The following is a 24,175-nucleotide window of genomic DNA, read 5'->3' on the forward strand; positions in this document are numbered from 1 at the left end:
ATAGTTTTTTCCTCCTACTCCTGTGATTGACCCTTCCAAAAAAAAGGGGAACAGCTGCTTCTTATCTACTCTGTCCATGCCACTCATAACCTTGGACATCGCAATCAGATGGCCCCTCAGTCTTCTCTGATCCAATGAAAACAACCAAAGCTTATCCAACCTTTCCTCATAACTAAGTTTTCCATCCCAGGCAGCATCCTGGTGTATCTCCTCTGAACTTTCTCCAATGCAATCATGTTCTTCCTTTAATGTGGATACCAGAACTGCACACTAGCTATGGACTCACAAAGTTCCATACAACTCTGATGTGACATCCTGCTTTTGTAATCTAAGTCTCAATTAATAAATGTAAGTGTCCCATACGTCTTACTCACCACCCTACTAACGTGCCCTTCTGACTTCAGAGATTTATGGACAAACAAAAAGTCCTTTTGTTCCATATAACTTCCTGCTGATATGTAGTTCATTGAATACTTTCATGTCAAATTACTCATTCCAAACTGTATCACCCCACAGTTTTCAGAGTTGAATTCCATCTGCCACTTATCTGCCCATTTGACAATCCCATTTATATGTGCTTGTAGCCCAAGACTGTCAATCTTGCTATTAACTACCTGACCAATCTTTGTGTCATCTGCAAACTTACTAATCCAACACCCCACACAGGGTCTATTCATTTATATAACAAATAGGGGACCCAGCACAGACACCTGTGTTATGCTACTGAACAGTGGCTACCAGTCACTAAAGCAGGCTTCTGTCATCATCCTATGTCTTCTACAACTGAGCCAATTTTGAATCCACTCTATCAAATTACCCTGAATCAGATGTGCATTTACCTTCTTGATAAGTATTCTATTTGGGACCTCGTCAAATGCTTTGCTGAAATCCATATAAACTATCTGAACTACTCCCTTCATCTACATGCCTGATAACCTCCTCAAAAAATTCAATCAAATGTGTTAGGTGTGATCTCCCTCTGACAAAGCCATGCTGACTATCGCTGATCATGCCTTGCTTCAAGTGGAGATAGATGGACTCCTCCAGAATTTTCTCCAATAGTTTCCCAATGACTGATGTGAGATTCATTGGTTTGTAGTTTTCTGGCTTATCTCTACAGCCCTTCTTAAATATCAAACCATATTAATTGTTCTCCAGGCCTCTGGCACCTCCCCTGTAGCTAGAGAGGAATTAAAAATTTAGGCAAGTGCCCCGGAATCTCCTCCCTTGCCTCCCACAGCAGCCTGGAACACAATTTATCTGGACACGGAGACCTGTAAAGCTTTAAGCCTGCCAACACCTCTAATACTTTGTCCTTCCCTACATCAATTTGTTCAAGTATTTCGCAATCTCTCCTTGCCGGGATCCATACTTTCATCCTCATTTTCTGAAAGACATGTAAAGTATTGCTTCGACACTCTAGCAATGTCCTCCGGCTCCACCCACAGATTACCCCCTTAATTCCTAATGAGCCCTACCCTTTCCCTGGTTATCCTCTTCCTATTGATATATTTATAAAATATCTTGGGATTTTTCCTTATTTTGACCAGATAGAGCCTTCTCATATCCCCACTTTGCTTTCCTAATTGCTTTTTAAAGCTGCAAACTTTTGTTCTCCTTGTATCTTCTAACAGCCTCCTATTCCATCTCATTGTATCCTAAATATATCTGGTTATCCATGGTTCTCTGCACTTGTTACTCCTTCCTATCATGCTAGAGGGAACATCTTTGGTCTGTACCCTTCCCATTTCCTTTTTGAATGCACCCCACAGTTCTTCTGTAAATTTCCTCATGACTGGTTGTTCCCAGTCTACCTTGACCAGATCCTGCCATATTTTACTGACATCTGTACTTCCCCAATTCACAACCTTTTTCTGCATCTTGTCTATTTCTTTGACAATAATAAGCTGAAATTGAATCATGTTAAAACTGCTCTCACGAAAACTCTCCCCCGATCAGCACCTCAACCACCTGTCCAGCTTCATTATCCAGAATTACATCTATAACAGCTTTGTCCTCTGTGTGATCCTTGAAAAGTTTGAAAAAGTTCTCCTGTACACATTTCAAGAAATTCACACGTCTAAGCCTGTAACACTATGTCTATCCCTGTTATTACTTGGAAAGTTGAAATCACTGACTATTAATTCCCCTTTTGATATTATTTTTACACACCTCTGTGAATTGTGCACAAATTTGTTCCTGCATTCCACATCAACTCTCCAGGGGTCTATAATAAACACATAACCATTATCTTGCTCAACAACCCAACTATTCTTGATTTATTGTGCTGCTTGTCTGACATCAGCATTGAATAAGCAAAGTTTCCTCCAAATAAACGTCTGGAAGATTAAAACCATTGTCTTCTGTCCCTAGGTACTGATTTCATCCCTCTCCCTGGCCATCGCTTGAGGTTAAACCGGACTGTTCAAGAGGTTTGGCATTGCATTTCATCTGGAGATGAGCTTCAAATTGTACAACTGCTCCATCGTCAAGACTGGCTACCTCCACTTCCATTGTACAGGCTGCCTCTGCCTCAGAGGTTTCCCTTTGCAGCTGTGCCTTTGTTACCTTTAGATACATCTATTCCAATGCTTTCTTGATTGACCTTCCACCTTGTATCTTTGGTAACATGTGCTCATTTAAAACTCTGCTACCCATGTGCTTACAAGTCTTCTTCAGCCATCCTACATTGGATACCAATCTGACAATTAATTATTAATTAATTGAAAATACTCATCCTTATGTTCAGATGCCTTCATGATCTTACCTCTCCCTATCTTTGTAGCCTCCCCTGACTCTATAACCCAATGATTTCAGTGCTTCTCCAATTCTGGCCCATTACACATCACCAATTTTCATCGCTCCACTACTGGCAGCTGTGCTTTCAGTTGTCAACACCACTCAAATGTTGGAATTTTCTCGTAGTCTTCCCACCTCTTTATAATCCTTCCCTTTCCATCTTTGATGCCATTGTCCTCAGGAAAATCTCTCCCATTCAGGTTATTTCTCCTGTGCAGGCCCCATCTTTGATCCTTGAAGGCCAGGGGACAAAGGCTTTAACGCAAGCTGAATAGCCACCAACTGTTAGACTTGGCAGACACCAAACATCATTGGGCATAGCTTTCCAGGTCGATCCCAGATAATAAGTGGTTTTGACAGCCAACAAAGATTCTTTCCATATTTCTTCCTTCCACTGCCATATGTCTCCTTAGATCTACCTCCTACAGAAAGTGCAAAAAGATTGTGGATTTCAGTCAGTAGTGTTCTGAAAATCCATTCAACTGTTTCTGCCTGACCCCACCCTTCCCCTTGCCCATCAAACTGAGATTCTCTCAAAATTTCTCCATGCCATAAATCTGAACCTACATCTTTCTGTCTTCCTCTTAAGTTATTTCTGAGCTTGTCCATGCATCCTATACACATTCTATAATCATAATTGTGGCTACTAATGCATCCCTGATTTCTTTCATTCCAGTGCCTTCACAGGGTAGTGAGAATTAGCGAGAAGTCACTGAAGAGGTTTCTGGGAGAAGTTTGACTGCTCTCCACGATTGAGAAGGGGATTAGAAGAGAACCTACTGCTCAGCAGAAGATCATCCAACAGATGGTGGCCATGAGAAGTGACTGAGGAGGTTCCCTGGAGCAGTTGGCTTGCTAACCACAAATGAGTAGGGGGTCATGGAGGACTTGGTGTCAAAGAACGGTGAAGCCCAAAGCATTCCATTCTGTAATGATTCCCTTTCTCCTCGTCAAACCAATTACTCTAGGACAGTTACAGAATTTTCTTCAAAGCCCTTTCTGCCTCTCCTCCTTTAAGATCTTTAAAATTATTTTGTTTAAATAGCTTATAGTAATCCTTCTTAATGTTTTCTACATCAGTCAAAGTTCTACATTTTATATCTGAGTGATTCCTTAGGATGTTTCCTTGTGTAAAGAATACCACATAACTAAGTTGCTGTTGCTGGTAGTTGCAGAGCCAAGTGGGTTGGAGCTGGAGCCAGTTCAGCAAAGACAGGAGTAATGGACAAGAGTGTAGTGGTCAAAAGGCCAACAAAACGTTTTCAGAAAACGGTGGTGGCACAGGTACCATTTCAATAAAAAAAAGAGATAGAAGAGGTAGAAATGGTAATGGGTGAATTTGGAAATACGTTGTTTGGTGATTGCAGATTTAAATGATGTTAATCATACTTCAATTTGCAGAACTGAAACAGAGCATATTAATAAGTTCAAGATATACTGTCATGCATATTTAGTCAGACACAGGATTGAGGGACATGGTTTATTTAATCAAGCTTCTAGACTCAACACGATAACTTCACAAATTATTTTTCTAGATGTTGGCGAACCACAGATGTAATGCGACTTCTATAATTATATTGCCCACAAGACAACAACTGAAATACCTAACTGCAATTCATGGTTTTATTAAAACCAAAATTAACTTAAAACACGTTCTAAGATCCAGACAACAAGCAGTTTATTAATTTTTAAATAAACCCATTTTTAAAATTCACTCATGGGATGTAGTTGTCAATGGCTAGGCCAGCATTTAATCTCTGTGTCTAGTTGCCCATAAGAAAGTAGCGGTGATCATAACACACTCACTGATAATCAGGCTTACCTTCTGCATTGAATACGTCAGTCATTTAATAGTTACACACACATTCTCTTTTAGTTATATTGAGTGAGTCAATTCAATATTCCAAAAATGTAAAGTGCAAGAGGCTCCATCTGCCAATATGACCAAAATTCCCAGGTTGAGTCACTGACAAACTCGCTGCCAGATACTCTTGTATATTTGTGTGAGAATAAAAGAAGATTTTTAAAGAATCAAATACAACCTTTTAGTTGACAGTAATCAAAACACTGTGAAGATCATTCTTTTCCTCTATCTTCTTTCTCCAACTCAAATACTGCAGTGTCTCCAATTATTAACCATTTCTTTAAAACCAGTAAACACTACGCCAGTTAATGCACGGATTAAAACTTCAAGGAAATTATAACATGTTAAACTAATAATCCAAATTTAAGGTACATCAGGCTATATCTTGATAGTCACATAATCAACAGTGTGTGCAATTCTTTGAAATTCACAATAGCAATTATAAACTATGTCACAGCGGATGCAATGTAAAGGCTACAGAGCTGCCTTGACAACAATGGTAACAGACCACATGAATGCTCTCATTTGATGTGGTCAATAGCAGACATACGCAGAATATAGTGGCTGATCGCCAAAAGTACAGCATTGACGTCAGAAGATTGTGTAATCGTCTCATCTTGGCTCTAATCTATAAACAATGAACAAGCATTGGAAAGCCTTACAATGGAGTTAATATAGTGTTTGCAAAACATGCTCCTGAAATTAAGGAGATGTAATGATATCTGGATGAAGAAATTCAAAGCAAGCCAATAATGCTTTTCCTCTATAAAGTTGCTTTCCTGTCCCTTCTCCTCCAACTCCAGTTAAGACCAGATACACCATACTAATTCAGCAAACATCTGGAAAGATGTCTGTAGTGTGATTAAATGGCTTTAGTTTAATACTAAAGATATTTGAATAAGTAATTTTCAAAATCGACAAATTTGCTTATTAACAAATTGTTTATTTAAGTATGAAGCCAACAGAACTGAATGGTTGTAAAGAACAGCACAGACACAATCACTAACACTGTTCTGTGCTGAACACTTCTAATTTTAAGTTTTAGTAAATATTGTAGTGGTAACTTAGTCTTCACAAATACTTTTGTGAAGTATCAGAATATGAATCTTCAAACTTCTACATACTCGTGATTAAAATATTTCTACTATCCAAAAATCCTCTATATAAGCTTGGCATTTTCAAATAGGATTTTGTGAAATGATACAAGCATATTGGTCAGCTTTTCTTTCACTTACGGAAGTCCCTACAGTGATGTATGATTTCACTACTTGAAGCTAAAGAACAACATTCTGCCACCAGAGTGTCAACGTGAGCACTGAGTATCACACCTGGCAAACTTTTACCCTTGGCCCACAGCTTTGAATCCAGCTGTGAGTAAATGCAATGAAAAACGTCTTCTTTCTATGCTACTGACAGTAAATCAGAATTTATTCTGTATTTAACTCATATAATGACCTGACCTGGGAGTTCTTGGTTCTTACTGTGGACATTAAAAATGTGCCATTAACCAACTCAAATAGGTTCAAGAGAACAAATCCATCCAACAGCAAATAATTTAGAAAAGCATACAATATTTCAGAAAGACTATTTTCATGAATTATTCCAAACTCAAAATCTAAAGCTTCATAATACGGAATCTCAATCTGTAGATATAATTCATAGTTAGAATTGACGATTTCTCCTAAAATCCCAAAGTAATTAATATCAACTGCATATAAAATGAAGGTTTTCCAAATGATTGATCTTCCTTAGTATAGCTATAAAATCAGATTTACAATCAGAATATTCAGCTAGATTGTCAGTCCAATGCTCTAAATCAATACAAATTCAAATGAAAAATGTTCAATTAATTTAAGAACAACACAGAAACAGAGGAAACAGAGTAATTGCCTGTTTGCTTAAGTTTATGTCAGATTGAAATTCAAACGGTATTCACTGTGATGAGAACCCACACATTTACAAGTAATTCAGGATTGTGCAGAGATACCAAATGCATTCGGAATTGATTTGCTGATCCAAATTACACTTTAGATCCTGCGTGTTGTGCTATATTACTATACACTTGACACAAAACCTCCAAAAAAGTGCTAAGTGCACTTCCATCAGCAGCTTAAAAATTCTGTTTGCTTTTTAAAACAGTAGAGAAAATATAACTTCAGCTAATTTCACTGAATAGCTTAGCTCTGAAGTAGCAACTTCACATAACATACATCAACCACAAATACAGAAACAATGAAAAATTATTCCACTTTTCCTAGAAAGCAGTCCTGTGTAGTGCTTTCCTCCTCATCCAGCTTGGAACGCCTGTTGTGTCATCAGCTGAGGACGCAAAGCCACTCTACTCACATTTGAACTGAGTTAAGCGCAACATTTTTAAAATCCACAAAATGTTCTCATTTATTCAGTGAAGAAATCTTTTAAAGTGAACAGCAAGACTGTGATTCATTAGAAGCACCAGATGAATATCACACCTTGTTTATTACATTAAGATGGATAACTTGTATTGGGTTATTAAAATGAATGCCCATATTGTCTGATGGTCCTCAACTCCATTTTGAATAGATAGGCTCAATAGGAATAAATTTACCTCTCAGTAGAAGGTTCAATTTCCACAGGGCACAAAAGGTTAGGGATAGTAGGTTTACAGGGGATTGAAGGAGAATTTGTTTCAACCAGAGTGGTGGATATTTGGAACTCACTGTCTTAAAGGTGGTACAGGTGAGAACTGTCAAAAATTTCAAGAAGTATTTAGAGGAACACTTGAAGCAGCATAGCATATAAGGCTATGGGCCAAGTGTTGGGAAATACGATTAGAGAAGATAGATGCTCAATGGGCAGAATGGAGTCAATACGTTGAAGGTCCTTTTTTGACACTGTAATATTCTGTTCCATGAAATTACTACACCAAGCACTGTCTGTATAATGTTATACACTTCCTTTCCTTTTATTTCTCAACTTGCTTCCCATTTTCAAGCTTATAACAATCATCCTAAAAAGAATGCCAAGTAATTACCTTAGACTGGGTAGAAATTGAATTCTTATTTATAAATTAATTATTTGGCTAACGATAACAGTTATATTTTTAAATACTGAACGGTAACAATTGTTTTCTATTTACACATTAAACTACCGATGGCTATCCATATACATTTTAACCATATATAAAAAGGAAATCAACATTTTGGGTGCATAAACATGGCATATATGCATAAAAGAAATGCTAGAAAGAAGAATCCATTTATATAGTACCTATCAAGACCATCTGATCTTCCAAAGATGTATATCATATGTGCAGCACTTTTGAAATATAGTTACATAATTTAATAAATGAGGCAGCCAATTTACAAAGTGCATTCTCTAACAAAGAGCAGCATGACAATGACCAGGTGAATTTTTTTTAATGATGTTGATGGTGCAATTAATATTTGCAGCGACACCAGTAATAACTTGCCTGGCTCTTCTTGGTCATGGTCTAACATCTCATCCCAGAGAAAGCATTTCCAATAGTGCAGTGCTCTTTCGTTACTTAAGTGCTAGCCAAGACTGTTGGACTCAAGTCCTGAACTGAGACTTGAACCTACAACATTCTGGTCAGAGGTAAGAATGTGACCAAATAAGCCATGACTGACAAGGAATGCCTTTCCACAAAATTTTTAGATATAGGCACAGCCAATGTGTTTCCAAAGCATTTTCACAAAGCTGGTACAACAGGCAGGTACTTCCCTTCTTAGTACATTTTTCAGATTTAAACGCAATAATTGAAACAATGTTGTTTACAAATTAAATCCACTACATTATTCTTCATATAACTCCTAAACAAATGTAGCCACTTGTAAGCAATTCATTTTCTTGGAGTTTAAGAATTCCTCACACCTTTTCATATTTCCAGGCAAAATACAGCACGTATAAAAAGGCTGGAAATCCACCATATTTCACAAAACCTCTGGATATAACAGCAAGGCATATGCCCTAATGACTCAGAAACACTCAGCCTCCACGCTGTAGACATGTTAATGTGTAGCTGGACCCAAGTTTAGATTTGCTAAATGCAGAGGCTCAGAGTAATTCAATTAGATAAACCATGAACTTTGTACCAATCCCATCCACTTCATTCATCAGTTTGCAACCTGGCCTCCAATTTGCACCCAGCTGAGATCCCAACCCATACCTCTTCGATCACAATGAGTGCCTATGTCCAACCTCTAACGTCACCAGTCTTTCTCTCCTACTTCAGCCATTCTGCTCCAAAACCATCAAGCTACGCTCATGTCACTTCAAAGATTTGCGTATTCTAACGTTCCCCTGATGAACCTCATTATCTTCCACCCTCCACGAAATTCAGTCTATACAAAATTACAGGGCCCATATTCTAACCTGTTCTAGTCTTGTTCACCCATACGCTCACAGGTCTACAGTAGGACCTAGTTCTTGAGTAATTCTAGTTGAAAATACTGATTCTGTCTTCCAAATCTCACATGGAAATTCCCCATCCTTCCTTGGTAACATCTTCAGACACTACAACACTAAGAACTCTGCATTCCTCCAACTATGGCTTGTTCCTTTTGTTCCACCATGCTTTCAGACTCAGCAATTTTCTCTGTACCTTCCCTAAAATGGATCTCTGAGTAAACCTTCTGTTACTCCTCTTTACATCATAATCACTGGCTTGGTCATTGAATCCCTACAGTTTGGAAGCAGGCCATTTGGCCCATTGAGTCCACATCGACCTGCCATCAGCATCCCACCAAGACCCACCCCTCTACCTATATCTGTGCATTTCCAATGGCTAATCCACCTAGATTGTACAAACCCAGACACTACCGGGCAATTTAGCATAGTCAATCCACCTAACCGTGGGAGGAAACCGGAGCACCAAGAGGAAACCCCCGCAGGGGAATGTGCAAGCTCCACACAGACTCTTGCCTGACGCTGGAATTGGACGCGGGTCGGTGGCACTGAGGGGCAGCAGTGCTAATCACTGAGCCACCATACTGCCCCATCAATTTTTGTCTCCTCATGTTTCGTGTGAAGTTTCTTGGATCCTTTGGCATTTTCTACATTAAGGATGCTATATAAATGTGAGATAACAAGGTGCAGAGCTGGATGAACATAGCAGGCCAAGCAGCAGGAATGCTGACATTTCGGGCCTAGACCCGTCTTCAGATTTTTCTGAAGAAGGGTCTAGGCTCTAATCGCCAGCTTTCCTGCTCCTATGATGCTGCTTGGCCTGCTGTGTTCATCCAGCTTTGCACTTTGTTATCTCAGATTTTCCAGCATCTGCAGTTCCTACTATCTCTACTATATAAATGTAATCTGTTGCTTTTAATAGTTCAATATCTGGAATTAATTTCAAATCGGAATGTGCAAATTATTGTTCCAATTGTAATGTAACTTTATTTACATTATTATAGTTCTTTAATTGATTATATTATATTGATTTTTGTATAAAGGCCCATTTTTGCAATCTGTATGCCTGTTGGATCTTTCACTCTAGTGCGTGCTGAAAAAAATTTAACACACTAACGTTAAGTAACAAGTTAACTCTAATTGTGAACTTACACATAACCTTCACAATTGGAAACCATACCTTTTTGAATGCTACCCTGACGACATGAAGAAAACTACATTTTCAACTCTCTGAACCAGACATAACAAAATATGATGATCAGCACATTGAATCCTCAGGTTCATTTGGCATTTAATTGCTCCCTCAGTACTGACCTTGTTAATGTGAATCTGTTGTTGCTGGAACTGCTGTTTATGTTTCTCCAGGAACTGCTGATGTTGCTGCTGTATGACCAGCTGTTGTAAGGCCTGTGCATTCTGTGGCAGCGGTGCTGACTGTGTCCTCCCCAACGGACGGTGCTGTCTAAGCTTGTGTATGGAAGGCGAAACTCTGTCTGGGCCAACGAGCGATTGGGGGTGAATGGGTAATGCTCCCAATCCTGAAAGGTACCAAAAAGATTTAATGCAGAAAAGCAGGAGAAAACAGAAGATAAGAAAAAAAGGAAAGGTAGGAAAAAAAGGAAAGGTCTGTTGAGTAACTCTGGTAAGAACAGGCTACTACAATCAGCCATTTTCCACTGCAAATACCCTCTCAGTGGTACTTGAATTTCAGGAAAAAAATTCAAAACATTCAGAAACTTCAGCATTAACAAGGTCCAAAAGAAAATCAACCCACAGAAAGCATTCCAATTGATTATGCAGCCTAACAGCTTTTGTAGAGCTATCTTAAAAGAAAAGTTTAATGTATGTAAAGGCTAGTAAAATTCAAATCATGCCTGATTTAAACCTGCGACCAAAACAAAACGTTTAACAGGCAATAGTACGTTCATTTTTGATTTGTTGTTGTCACATATACCTAGATGCAGTGAGAAGTGTTGATTTGCATGCTATACAGGTAAATCATACCATACAAAGTGCATCAGGGTAGCAGGACAGAGTGCAGAATACAGTGTTATAGCCACAGAGAAGGTGCAGACAGAGAGATCAAAGTTAACATTTGAGAGGTCTGTTCAAAGGTCTAATAGCAGCAGAGAAGAAGCTGTTCTTGAATCTGTTCATACATGTAATCAAATTTTTATATCTTCTGCCCCACATAAAAGGGTGGGAGAGAATAAAACGGAGTTCAAAGGGGTCTTGGATTACATTGATTGCTTTCCCGAGACAGTAGGAAGTATGGATGGTGGCAGTGGATAGAAGGCTGGTTTGCATGATAGATTGGGCTATGTTCCTGACTCTCTGTAGTTCCTCGTGGTTTTGGGAAGAGCAGTTTCCATACGTACTTTGATGCATCTAGATAGGATGCTTTCTGTGGTGCACCAATACAAGTTGGTAAAGTGTCACTGTGGATATGCCAAATTTCCTTAGCTTCCTGAGGAAGTCAAGATGTGGAATCATGGAACCTCTACAGTGCAGAGAGAGGTCATTTGGCCCCTAGAGTCCACACCAACTCCTGAAGAGCATCCCACCCAGATCCACCGTATCTGCTGCTCCCAATGCGGCCTCTTTGTAGACCACCTGCACTCTGTCTGTAACAAATGACAACACCTTCCAGTTGTGAACCATTTCAACTACCCCTCCCACTTCCTGGGCGACACGTCCCTCCTGGGCCTCTTCCAGTGTCACAATGATGCCACCCGGAAAATGGAGGTGCAGCACCTGTGGAGGCTGAGTATGCAGCCATGCAGGGCATGGTAGTTGAGGGTTACGGTGGAGGTGTTGTCACCTATTCTCACTAACTGCGGTCTATAGGTCAGGAAGTCGAGAATCCAGGTACAGAGGAGGATACTGAGACCTAGGCCCTAGAGTTTAGAGATGAGTTTGTTTGGAATTGTGGTGTTGAAGGTGGAGCTGTAGTTAATAATAATATCAGTTTTCACAACATTTTCTATATATATATCATCTTATTAAGACACAAGACGATTAAAAAGTTGGTTCTCGATGATACAACCTATAACTATTTCAGTTGAATTCCACATGTTAAAACCAGAAATATTCTAATCTGTTAGACATCTGCAACTCAAAACAGTGAATAAAAGCCCATTAGAAAATAAACCCATTTTTCCTTCACTAATTTAGTATTTTTGCTTTAAAGTATTTGACTCAATGTTGACATATGATTCCAAAAGTAGCACTTCCATAATACATCCAATTAACCATTAACATGAGCCTCTTCAATGAACTTGGGCAGATTTCAATACTAGTAATGGGGTGTCATACTCTAGCCTGATTCTGTCCTCTCTTTAATTTCACCTTGAATCAATAGGTCATGGCACATTATTCTGTACTCAGAATTTTCCATTAAAAAGTAAATATTATTGTCACCTGCTCTTTCCCCCATCTCTGTGCTTTTTAAAAATCTGTTCAATCTATTAGCCTTTTGTCAGAACTAGAAAATTGTTTCAACTTGTAACATCAATTTTTTTTTCTTCCTTTGGGTGCTGCCTGTCCTGCTAAGCTTTCCAGCATTTTCCATTTTTATGTATGGCTGTTTGCAAATACAACACTATTTTTTGCCTATTAGTGACCCTGTTTGGTGCTGCAGTTCCAGTTAGTAAGTTAATCACAATATTTATTCTTGTAAATATGACCTCCTTTGACCACTGAACCCTGCATTCCTTGTGAATGGCATATTAACTAAATTAGCAGCAGTAAGTACTTAAACAAAGATTTTATTCAAGCACAAATGACAAAGAACTTTTTCCTACTTTTCTCATCTCTCCATCTCCATTGCATCTGTTTGGGCAATGTCACCTTCTATAACATTTCAATTATGTCTCCCTCTTTCCTAAACTGAGGAATACCATCAATGGAGCCCAGCAGTTTCTATAAAAAATACTTCAAATATACTTACAATTTTTTGGAACAAAGGATATAAGCCACAGACACTCATTCATCTAAACAACGCACACACACATCACAAAGGCAACTGAAATTACATTTAATTTCGACTTTTCATTGGACAAAGATCTGCACTGAACCATTATCCAATGAATGAACATCCAATCTCATGTGAGTCATTGCTTGGTTTTACTCAGTCTAAATGCTCCCTTCAGCAAATGCAAATAATGATCATGTTATAACGCTGGAAAATAATAATAATAATGAAAAATAAGATGATAACTGATGAATTTTGCATCAGTCTTCACAAATGAGAATACAAGTGAGAAACAGCATAAGAAGATTGGGAAGGCTACAAAAACAAACAGAGGATAACAAAGAGAGAAATAAGGAAGGAGAGGATCAAATATGAAGGTAGGCTAGCCAGTAATATTAGAAATAATAATAAAAGTTTCTTTCAATACACAAGAAAAGAACGAGAGGGAAGAGTAGACATTGGGCTGCTCCAAATTGATGCTGGAAGGCTAGTGATGGGAGATAAGGAAATAGCTGAAGAACTTAATAAGTACTTTGCATCAGTCTTCACAGTGGAAGACATGAGTAGTATCCCAACAATTAAGCAGAATCAGGGGGTAGAGTTGAGTATGGTAGGTATTACAAAAGAGAAAGTGCTAGAAAAGCTAAAAGGTCTAAAAATTGATAAATCTCCTGGCCCCATTGGGCTACATTCTAGAGTTTTGAGGGAGGTGGCTGAGGAAATAGTCGAGGCTTTGGTTGTGATCTTTCAAAAGTCACTGGAGTCTGGGAAAGTCCCAAACGATCGCTGTTGGAACCCCCTTGTTTCAGAAAGGATCAAGCAAAAGATGGAAAATTATAGGCCGATTAGCCTAACCTCGGTTGTTGGTAAAATTCTAGAATCCATTGTTAAATTCTTGGAAGTACAGGGTCTGGTTAGAACAAGTCAGCATGGATTTAGTAAGGGGAGGTCGTGCCTGGCAAACCTGTTAGAATTCTTTGAAGAGGTAACAAGTAGGTTATACCAGGGAAACCCAGTGGATGTTGTCTATCTAGACTTCCAAAAGGCCTTTGATAAGGTGCCTCACGGGAGGCTGCTGAGTAAGGTGAGGGCCTATGGTGTTCGAGGTGAGCTACTGGCATGGATTGAGGATTGGCTGTCTGACAGAAGGCAGGGAGTTGGGATAAAAGGCTCTTTTTTGGAATGGCAACTGGTGACAAGTGGTGTCCCGCAGGGTTCAGTGTTGGGGCCGCAGCTGTTCACTTTGTATATTAATGATCTGGATGAAGGGACTGGGGGCAATCTAGCGAAGTTTGCCGATGATACGAAGATAGGTGGACAGGCAGGTAGTATTGAGGTGGTGGGGAGGCTGCAGAAAGATTTTGACAGTTTAGGAGAGTGGTCCAGGAAATGGCTGATGAAATTCAACGTGAGCAAATGTGACGTTTTGCACTTTGGAAAAAAGAATACAGGCATGGACTATTTTCTAAACAGTGAGAAAATTCATAAAGCAGAAGTACAAAGGGATCTGGGTGTGTTGGTCCAGGATTCTTTTAAGGTTAACTTGCAGGTAGAGTCTGTGATTAAGAAAGCAAATGTAATGTTGTCATTTATCTCAAATGGGTTGGAATATAAAAGCAGTGATGTGCTTCTGAGACTTTATAAAGCTCTAGTTAGACCCCATTCAGAATACTGTGTCCAATTTTGGGCCCCACACCTCAGGAAGGACATACTGGCGCTGGAGCGTGTCTAGCGCAGATTCACATGGATGATCCCTGGAATGGGAGGTTTAACATATAATGAACGGCTAAGGATCCTGGGATTGTACTCATTAGAGTTTAGAAGGTTGAGGGGAGATCTAATAGAAACTTACAAGATAATGTATGGCTTAGAAAGGGTGGACGCTGGGAAGTTGTTTCCCTTAGGCAGGGAGGCTAGGACCCATGGGCACAGACTTAGAATTGGTTGGGGGGGGGGGGGGGGGGGCACATTTAAAACGGAAATGAGGAGGCATTTCTTCAGGCCACAGGTGGGCCTGTGGAATTCATTGCCGCAGAGTGGAGGCCGGGACGTTAAATGTCTTCAAGGCAGAGATCGATAAATTCTTGATCTCACAAGAAATTAAGAGCTATGGGGAGAGTGCAGGGGAGTGGAGTTGAAATGCCCATCAGCCATGATTAAATGGCAGAGTGGACTCGATGGGCTGAATGGCCTTACTTCCACTCCTATGTCTTATGGTCTAATTATTAATGAAATTAGAGCAGCGCACTTTGAGAATTCAAGGTAACCAGGCACAGTCAATGTGGTTTTGTGAAAGAGAAATCATGTTGAACCAATTGTTTCGAATTCTTTGAGGAAGTAACGTGTTGTGGATAAATTCTGACTGAATTGATGCCACATCAAAGTGATTGGAAATGATATGAGCTCAGGATATTGGGTTTAACATAACAGCATGGATAGAAGATCGGCTGGCTAATAGGTATATTCCCTCAAAAGGGAAAAGTAGAGCAAACAAATTCAGAGTTCTCCGGATGACAAAGGAGATAGAACTTGCGCTCACGAAGGAATTGCGCCCATCTGACATGTGTCAGGTAGCAAATACAGTTGAGAACCAAGCTGAATACAAATGGTTCAGAAAAGAGGTGAGAAAGCAAATATGAGAAGCAAACAGGGATCATGAAAGAAAAAAGGCTGGCAGCTATGAGACAGGGAAATCACAATATTTTCTATAAGCATAATGATAGTAAAAGCATGGCAAATGGAGGAGTACAGCAAATTGGAGACCAAAACAGGGATTTACACTTAGAGAAAAGCAGCATGGTTGAGATGTTAAATGAATAGTTTGCATCTCTTTTTGAACATGAGGCAGATTATGCCCAGGCCATCGTGACAGAGAAGGCAACTTCATCAATAGAGGGTTTAAAATTGATAAATTGGTGGAAGCAATGGTAAAGCCATCAATACTTAAAGTCACAAGTTATAACGCAACGGGACCAGATGAGATGCAAAAGTGGAAACTGTAGAGACTTTGGCAAAAATCTTTCAATCCTCCCTTGATGTGGGGTGATGCCAGAGAAAAACGGTTTGCAATTCTGTCAGTCAACTTTGTTGGTGCGGAAACTTCTAGAAACAATTTGTATTAGTGGTCACATGGAAAAATACAGGGCTTCAAGAGACTTTGAAGGCATGGATTTGTTCAGGGTAAATCACTTCTAACTAACTTATTGGATTTCTTTTTGAAGAAGTAACAGACAGGTTTGACGAGAGCAAGGCCACATATGGTTTATGGGAGCATTCGAAAGTGCCACACAATAGATGTGTGAGGTTAAGTTACAGATCAAAAGGGACATAACAATGTGATAAAAAAATTGGCTGAGGGATAAGAAACAGAGAATACTGGTTAATGAGGTTTTTTTTGAGCTAGAAGTCAGTCTGTGATGGAATTCTCCAGATGTTGATATCGCGATCTTGCTTTTTCTGTTGTATATAAACGATCTAGATCTTGGTATGAGGGAAAAATTCCAAAGTTTGTGGATGACACAAAGCTGGAGATACTTACATACTTTAAAAGAGGGCAGTGCAGAACTTCAAAAAGACACTGATAAATTGGTGGGGAGTGGATAAGTGACAGATAAAAAAATACACGGAGAGATTGTATAAACTATGTATACTATTAGAACATAGAACATAGAACAGTACAGCACAGAACAGGCCCTTCAGCCCACAATGTTGTGCCGACCATTGATCCTCATGTATGCACCCTCAAATTTCTATGACCATATACATGTCCAGCAGTCTCTTAAATGACCCCAATGACCTTGCTTCCACAACTGCTGCTGGCAACGCATTCCATGCTCTCACAATCTCAGAGCATGCGTGTTAATTCTTTTTCAGATTGCAGGTTGTCACAAGTGCAGTCCTCCACACGTCTGTGCTGGGCCAATTTTTAAAAATTTATGTCAATGACTTGGATATGGGGAGCAAAGGCCTGGTGGTTAATTCTGCAGATGACAACGATATGTGGGAAATTATATTGGGAAGATATCAAAACATTTAGAATCGGCCTGCAGAGATAATTTCTAAAGGGGTAAGTCACTAAAGGGATTGGAACAAATACAGAAACCTGTTAGGAAGGCTTTCTGGGCTTCATTAATGCAGCATTGAGTACAGCAGTAGGGAGGTCAAGATGAACGCATATATAAGACACTGATTAGACCTCACCTGGAGTATTTTATACAATCTGGGATGCCATACTTATAGTAAGGATGTGAATACATTGAAGAGAGTGCAGAACAGGTTTGTGGGAATGGTTCCAGGAATGACACTTCAGGAATATGAGGAAAGACTGGAGAAGTTGGGACTGTTTACCTTGGAAAGAAGGCTATGAGGAAATTTGATAAAAGTTATAAAAAATCATGAAGTGTTCGGATTGAGAAGAGAGGGAGAAACTGTTACTGCTTGCAAAAAGCTCGAGAACTGGAGAGTACAGTTTTTAAATGTTCTGCAAGAGAAGGAAAATAAGTTGAGAACTTTTCTCCCCTCCCCACGGTGAGCAGTTAAGGTCTGAAAGACCTAGAAATGTAGTGGAAGCAGATTCAAAATGAGGTATTCTAGAGGGCATTAGACGCTTAAAAGAAATAACGTACGGGCAACAGGGAAACGGCAGGAGTTTAGTGCCAGGGTAAAATGCTCAGAAAGCTGGTGCAGACATGAAGGGCTGAATTGCACCCATAACAATTCTGTGGTTTGGATTCAAAGAAAAATAAATTCAAATTGAAATAATGATATTTTGAATAGTGACAAGGAAAACAGTCCCAACTTCTCCAGTCTTTCCTCATGACTGAAGTGTCATAAAAATTGCTTCTCTTTGGTCTTGGGAAAAGAAAAAATACACCAAAACCAAGTGAATTTTGATAAAAAGAAAACTGAAATTGAACATCGCAGGTCACTAGATCTGACACTTTAATTCTGATTTTTCTTCATAGATGTTGCCAGACTTGCTGAGCTTTTCCAGCAATTTCTGTTTTTGTTCCTGATTTTCAGGGTCCACAGTTCTTTCAGTTTTTATTTGAAATTGAACATTGTGCGGAGCTTGGTTTCCAAGTGCTGGAAAATGCAAAATGTTGCTATTTTGGATACCAAAACCATTGTCTACTACTTCATTACACCCAACATTGGCACTTAAAGAAGTTCAGCAATCTCAGCTAATCATTAAAATTCAAAGTTGGAAAAGCTAGGAGTATAGACATTGAAAATCAGTGCCTGTCAGAATGAAGCACAAATTCAAGTCAGGTCAAATATACAATATGTTCCCTTTGCTCCGCCTAATATTTTAAAAATCATTATTGTTAATGTTAAAAGCTTTGTAGGAATTTTGAAATGCATGAAACAAAATTTTGATCATCATGTAGACAAACAGGATGACTATTTTACGATCAGTAAGAGCCCTTCAATGAGAGATCAATAACCAGTTGATTTGCTTGTGGGAGAAAGAATGTTGCCTAAGACGCCATTTTTCATCCAATAGTCTTGATTCTTTCATATCCAGTGGAACATGTGAAACAGGCAGAAAGTCTACGTCCATAAGGAAATGAGTGTTAATTCCAATTTCAGGACACCATTTTGTATAACACACTAAGGTAGTATTTCAATTTTGACTAAAGCTAACAAAGTAGAACCAAGTATGGTGGCAAATAGGAAACACTACAGTGGTGAAATTCACATGCACCAGAACATAGGGTACTAAACAGTGTTAGAAACAGTAGATACCCGATCAGTTTCAGCTGAGTTCAAACCCAGGGCCTTAAATAAAGAAGCAATGTTTCAATCAGCTGTATAGCTTATTGTCCAAGTTTCTTTGTTTTGTTGAGTAGAGTATTCACAGATTCAGGAAAAGGAACAATGCATTGAAACACATACTCCTGCAGAAATAGGATATATTCTAGTCAGGAGCAAAACTTAACAAAATTTGGCCACGTGCACCAAGGAGAGAATTACTATGTTTATATAAAGACAATTTTGAAGTTTCTTTTTCTCTTCTTGTTGCCTTCCCAGTATTGTTGCTTGAACAAGCAAGCAGACAGGCAATCAGTTCTTCGGCCTCTGCCACAGATTTTAAGCCAGTTGCTAGTAGGTATACTAGAGCGACTTGGGCTGTCTCAACCTTATATTGCAAATAAACAGGCTAAGATCATGACTCTTGCTCTTGAGGGAGTGCAGTGAAGATTTACCAGGCTGATTCCAGGGGTTGCGGGTCTGATGTACTGTGTTCACTAGGGTTTAGACAGACGGTGTATGTGCCCCCCCGTGTGTGTCCATGTGTCCCTGAGTGTCCATGTCCGTGTGTCCCCCCCCGTGTCTGTGTCCCTGTGTCCGCGTGTCCCTGAGTGTCCATGTCCGTGTGTCCCCGTTTGTGTGTGTGTGTGCGCGCGCGTCCTCGTTTGCGTGCGTGTGTGCGCGCGTCCCCGTTTGTGTGCGCGCGCGCGTCCGTTTGTGTGTGTTTTGTTGAGTAGAGTATTCACAGATTCAGGAAAAGGAACAATGTCAGAATGTGCGTCCGTTTGTGTGTGTGCGTGTGCGTCCGTTTGTGTGCACATGCGTCTGTGTCGGGGGGATGTGTCTCCTAACAGGACTGGACAGGGTAGGTGCAGGGAGATTGTTCCTGGTGGTGGGTGTGTCCAGAACCAGGGGTCACAGTCTGCGGATTTGGGGTAGACCATTTAGGGCAGAGATGAAGAGACATTTCTTCATATAAAAGGTGGTGAGCCTGTGGAATTCATTACGACAGGAAGTAGTTGATGCCAAAACACTAAATGTAATTCAAGACGCAACTAGATATAGCACTTGGGGTGAATGGGTCAAAGGTTATGGGGAGAAAGCGGGATCAGGTTATTGAGTTGGACAATCAAGCATGATTGTCAAGGATGGTGGAGCAGGATTGAAGGGCCAAATGGCCTCCTCCTGTTCCTATCTTCTATGCTTCTATGATTACTAGTTTATGGATGTTCAATGCATACTAATAAAATTCCTTGGATTATTACTTCAAAAGCACAATTATGTTCATTATACATCCCTATCAAATAATGGGCAAATAAATTTCAAATAAACATGCTCTTTTCCATTCCAATCTTTATATTGTGAAATTTCAAAGACACAGAAATCAAGTTTCCTTTTATTATTAAATATACATATCAGATACTCTTTTCACATTGTTCATTCCTTAGTTTTCCTGATAGTACTTTAGAGAAGTTATATCTTTTACACACAGCTGAATCATTCAAGGCTATTTTATACATTTACCTACCAGTTATGAGTGGACTTTGTGGTGTAGATTGGTCCAATAAGACCATATGTTGCAAGAGAGGTGTGTGCCCACTACTGCCATCTTTATCCAAAGTGGTGATGTAATGCGGTAGATGAGTCCCAGCAATAAATGGAGTGTTCAATGGGAGTCCTTGTATGCCAACTCTTTCACCTTCTGCTTGCCCAGAGGCTCCCTGCACGTAAATACAAAACACTTTGAACAATTTCATATATCTTTTGTGTGAATAATCACAAATAACATTTTAACAGTATTAAGTACAAATTGCATGATATGTCACAGTTGGAATTTCTTCTATATCCATTTTAAGCTGATCCAATTTACAAAATAAGCCCAACCTGAACTGACACTAGATTGCAAGAGACCAGGCTGAAGTGTTTGCTAGAGTCATCAGCCAAGACTGAATGCATGACTGGACTCCATTTTTTTCCTTAGGCCAATGCCTGGGTTCACTTCAATAGAGAAACGGATCAACACAATTGATGTGGAAAACTCTATGGACTGTAATGATATGTAGGCTATAAAACGGACAACTTGCTGTCTTTCAGCTGTGCAGTTCCAGGAAAAATATGACAATGGTAACTAAAATAAATAGTGTAGTAATGTGCTATCAAAAATAGGGCAAATCTTGATGATAGTTACTATCCTACCAATTTCCATAAAATCACCAATAAGGCAATTTTAAAAAAAAGTGAGACATGGGCCTCACTGGCCAGCCAGCATTTACTGGCCGTTCATGGCTGTCCTTTAATTGAGTGACTGCTAGGCCATTCCAAAAGGCAGTTGAGAGTCAACTACATTGCTGTGGGTCTGGAGTCACATATAAGCCAGTTCAGGTGAGGATGGCAGATTTCTTCCCCGAAGGACATTAATGAACTAAATGGATTTTTCAGACTACTGGCAATGATTTCATGGGCATCAGGAGATTCTTAAATTTAGAATTTTTTTATGGAATACAAATTCCACCATCTGCTGCTGTGAAATTCTAACCTGGGTTCCCAGAACATTAGCTAAGTTTCTGGATTATTAGTCTAGCAATAAAACAACTAGGCCCTCTACGTCCCAACAGTGCCATTTTCCATTCATGAATACCTTACTCGCGGACTCTCAGGTTAGAGTTCATTAAAATAACTTTATGTCTGATCTCACCACAGCATGGATCCAATGTGAACACAAGCTGAATGCCAATGAGATGTGATGCAGCTGCAACTGTCAAAGAGGAGCTGTCTCACTACAGCACAAAATCCACCTACACTACCACTAGTGACGTGGCTTTTCAATAGTGCACTTTAGCAACTCATTAAGGTTACTGTGAACGCAAAGAAACCTCTTCTCCAACCTTTACTATGGAAAATGATGACAGTCAGTGTTGTGATTACTGCATCACCTTGGGGATCTTTTCCAAACCGCAGACCAACCTGATACATTTTTAAAATTCACAAGAGGTGGGCGCTGAACATAAGAAATAGGAGCAGGGGTATGCCATTTGGCTTGTCAAGCCTGCTCTACCATTCAATAAGATCATGGCTGATACTTTCATAGACTCAGCTCCACTTACCCTCCTGCAGATCATTACACTTGATTCCTTTATCTTTTAAAAAATTATCGATTTTTGCCTTAAAAATATTCAATGAGAGAGCCTTAACTAATTCGCTGGGTAGGGAATTCCACAGATTCACAACCCTTTGGGTGAAGAAATTCCCCCTCAATCCTAAATCTGTTCCCCTTTATTTTGAAGCTATGCCCCCTAGTTCTAGTTACACCCACTGGAGAAAACAACCTCCCTGTTTTTATATTAGCCACACCGTTCATAATTTTATATGTTTCTATAAGAAACCCCTATCATTTTTCTAAATACCAATGAGTAAACTCCCAGTCTATTCAATCCCTCCTCATAAGCCAAGACTCTCAATTGCAGAATCAACTTCCTCTGCACCCCTTCTCTAGTGCCAGTACGTCCTTTCTCAAGAAAGGAGACCAAAACTGTAAACAGTAGTCCTGGTGAAGCCTCACCAACAACATAAACAGTTGCAGCATAACTTCTCTGTTTTTAAAGTCTACCCTTCTAACAATGAAGGACAATATTCCATTTACCTTCTTAATTACCTGCTGCATCTGCAAACCAACCTTGTGTGATTCATGCACCAGGACACCCAGGTCCTTCTGCACCGCCGCATGTTGCAATTTTTCACCATTTAAGTGATAGCTCATTTTGTTGTTACTCCTACCAAAATGCATGACCTCACATTTACCAACATCATACTCCAAGTGCCAGATCCTTGCCCATTCACTTAATTTATCTATATCCCTCTGCAAATTTTGTGTCTTCTGTACACTTTGCTCTGTCATTCATTTTAATGTCATCTACAAATGTTGACACTCTACACTTGGTCCTCAACCCTAAGACATCTATGTTAATTGTAAACAATTGCAGTTCAAACACTGATCCTTGAGGCACATCACTAGCCACTGATTGCCAATTAGAAAAATACCCATTTATCCCAACTCTTCACTTTCTGTTGGTTACCCAATCTTCCATCCTTGCTGATACATTACCTATAATGCCGTGCACCTTTTTTGCTGGCTAAAATCAGCATTTACTGACCATCCCTTATTCCTCTTGAGAATGTGTGACTTGCCATCATGCTTTTGTCATCACTGGGCAAATATTCTGGAATGCCATGACTAGGACAATTGTTGGAACAGTATTCCTACATATAATGTAGTAGTTTAAGGAGAATGTTAATCATTTCATGATAACAAACAGGGCTTTGCCAATTTTGTCCACACTCCAAAATTTCTTTCTACAACTATTTTGTTTCCCTTCAGGCAGATTAATAGATTGGGAGAATCAATGTTGCATAATGTACAGTGGATCACTGCCTATTTTTCAATCTGCAATTAGCTTAAAGGTGGAGTACTCAGACAAAAGCAATTAAAACTTGAACAAGGTTCCTTCTTCGAAGTACGAAAAACTCAAGTGAATTTCAGAATTTGGCATCAGAGTATGTAGCTGTGCCTTGAGTGCTATTCAGTGTAGGGAGTATACCAAAAATTAATAAAGTAAGTAAGGCTATCTCACAAGATTTTCCCAATATAGCACTCTTGGATTTTCTGTTCAAAAGTCATACTATCTGTTTTTAGACAACTGCTTTAGGCTACTAAATGTCTGCAGAATTGGGAGGGGCAGGGTAGTACAACTTTACAATCTCACCCCACCTTCACCTGGTGCTTCAACTAGCTCAGCCAAAATCAGGAATCTGCAATGTGGAGAATATAAAGTGTGAACCTGTGCTTTAAAACTACAGAATTAATGTACATTGAAATATTCAGAGAATCATCCTAAATTGCAACTTCACCACATCGAATTATACAATGGAAGTGGGGTGAGGAGGAGTTATGGCAATGCTCCCAGGCTCTCACAACTGCAGGTTGGAGGATTGTTTAACACAATTGCTGGGATCGGTTTACTGTTCCTTAACCATCCGTAAACTTTCTGTCATAACAGCTAAAGAAAGAAATGAAATGGAATCGAGCCACTAGCTGATTTAATTGATGTCTGCTTGATATTTCCACTATCATTTGTCATTTATGGTACATGAGCAACATCAGTGGTTCAGTACTTACACTAGAGGGACCTGTGGCTGGCAGACCTAGAGTTATGTTGGGCAAAGATGGAGAAGTATACAGAGGCAATTGTGTCACTGAGCCATCTCGAGTAACGAGTTTGTGAGGCATCGTAGACTGAAACAGAAAAGGGATGACATGAATTTCAACAATAAAAAGCATAATATCAAATTGTTACTTATGTGATATTTGTTGACTTTTCTGT

General features: G+C 39.5%; 1 protein-coding gene and 1 long non-coding RNA gene across 12 annotated transcripts in view; one reads left to right on the plus strand and one right to left on the minus strand.

The window, feature by feature from the left end:
• LOC132209811 (uncharacterized) overlaps positions 1-9,773 on the plus strand; it is a 43,522-nt gene extending 33,749 nt beyond the window's left edge. Inside the window, exons 3-4 of one of the 2 annotated variants that reach the window (XR_009445928.1) lie at positions 2,374-2,432; positions 3,476-9,773. This is a non-coding gene — a long non-coding RNA (uncharacterized LOC132209811). Of the gene's footprint in view, positions 1-2,373 lie in introns of both variants that reach the window. The other variant, XR_009445927.1, reaches the window with a different exon arrangement.
• Positions 1-24,175, minus strand: part of hdac4 (histone deacetylase 4) — a 532,576-nt gene that overhangs the window by 109,064 nt on the left and 399,337 nt on the right. For all 10 annotated transcript variants that reach the window (XM_059647103.1, XM_059647104.1, XM_059647105.1 and 7 more), the window contains 3 exons: positions 23,971-24,087; positions 20,326-20,518; positions 10,385-10,608 (listed from right to left, as the gene is read on the minus strand). In XM_059647103.1, coding sequence (XP_059503086.1) covers positions 10,385-10,608; positions 20,326-20,518; positions 23,971-24,087 — 534 coding nt within the window. The remainder of the gene's footprint in view (positions 1-10,384; positions 10,609-20,325; positions 20,519-23,970; positions 24,088-24,175) is intronic.

The sequence above is a fragment of the Stegostoma tigrinum genome, chromosome 7 (assembly GCF_030684315.1).
Source record: "Stegostoma tigrinum isolate sSteTig4 chromosome 7, sSteTig4.hap1, whole genome shotgun sequence".
Lineage (NCBI taxonomy): Eukaryota > Metazoa > Chordata > Chondrichthyes > Orectolobiformes > Stegostomatidae > Stegostoma > Stegostoma tigrinum.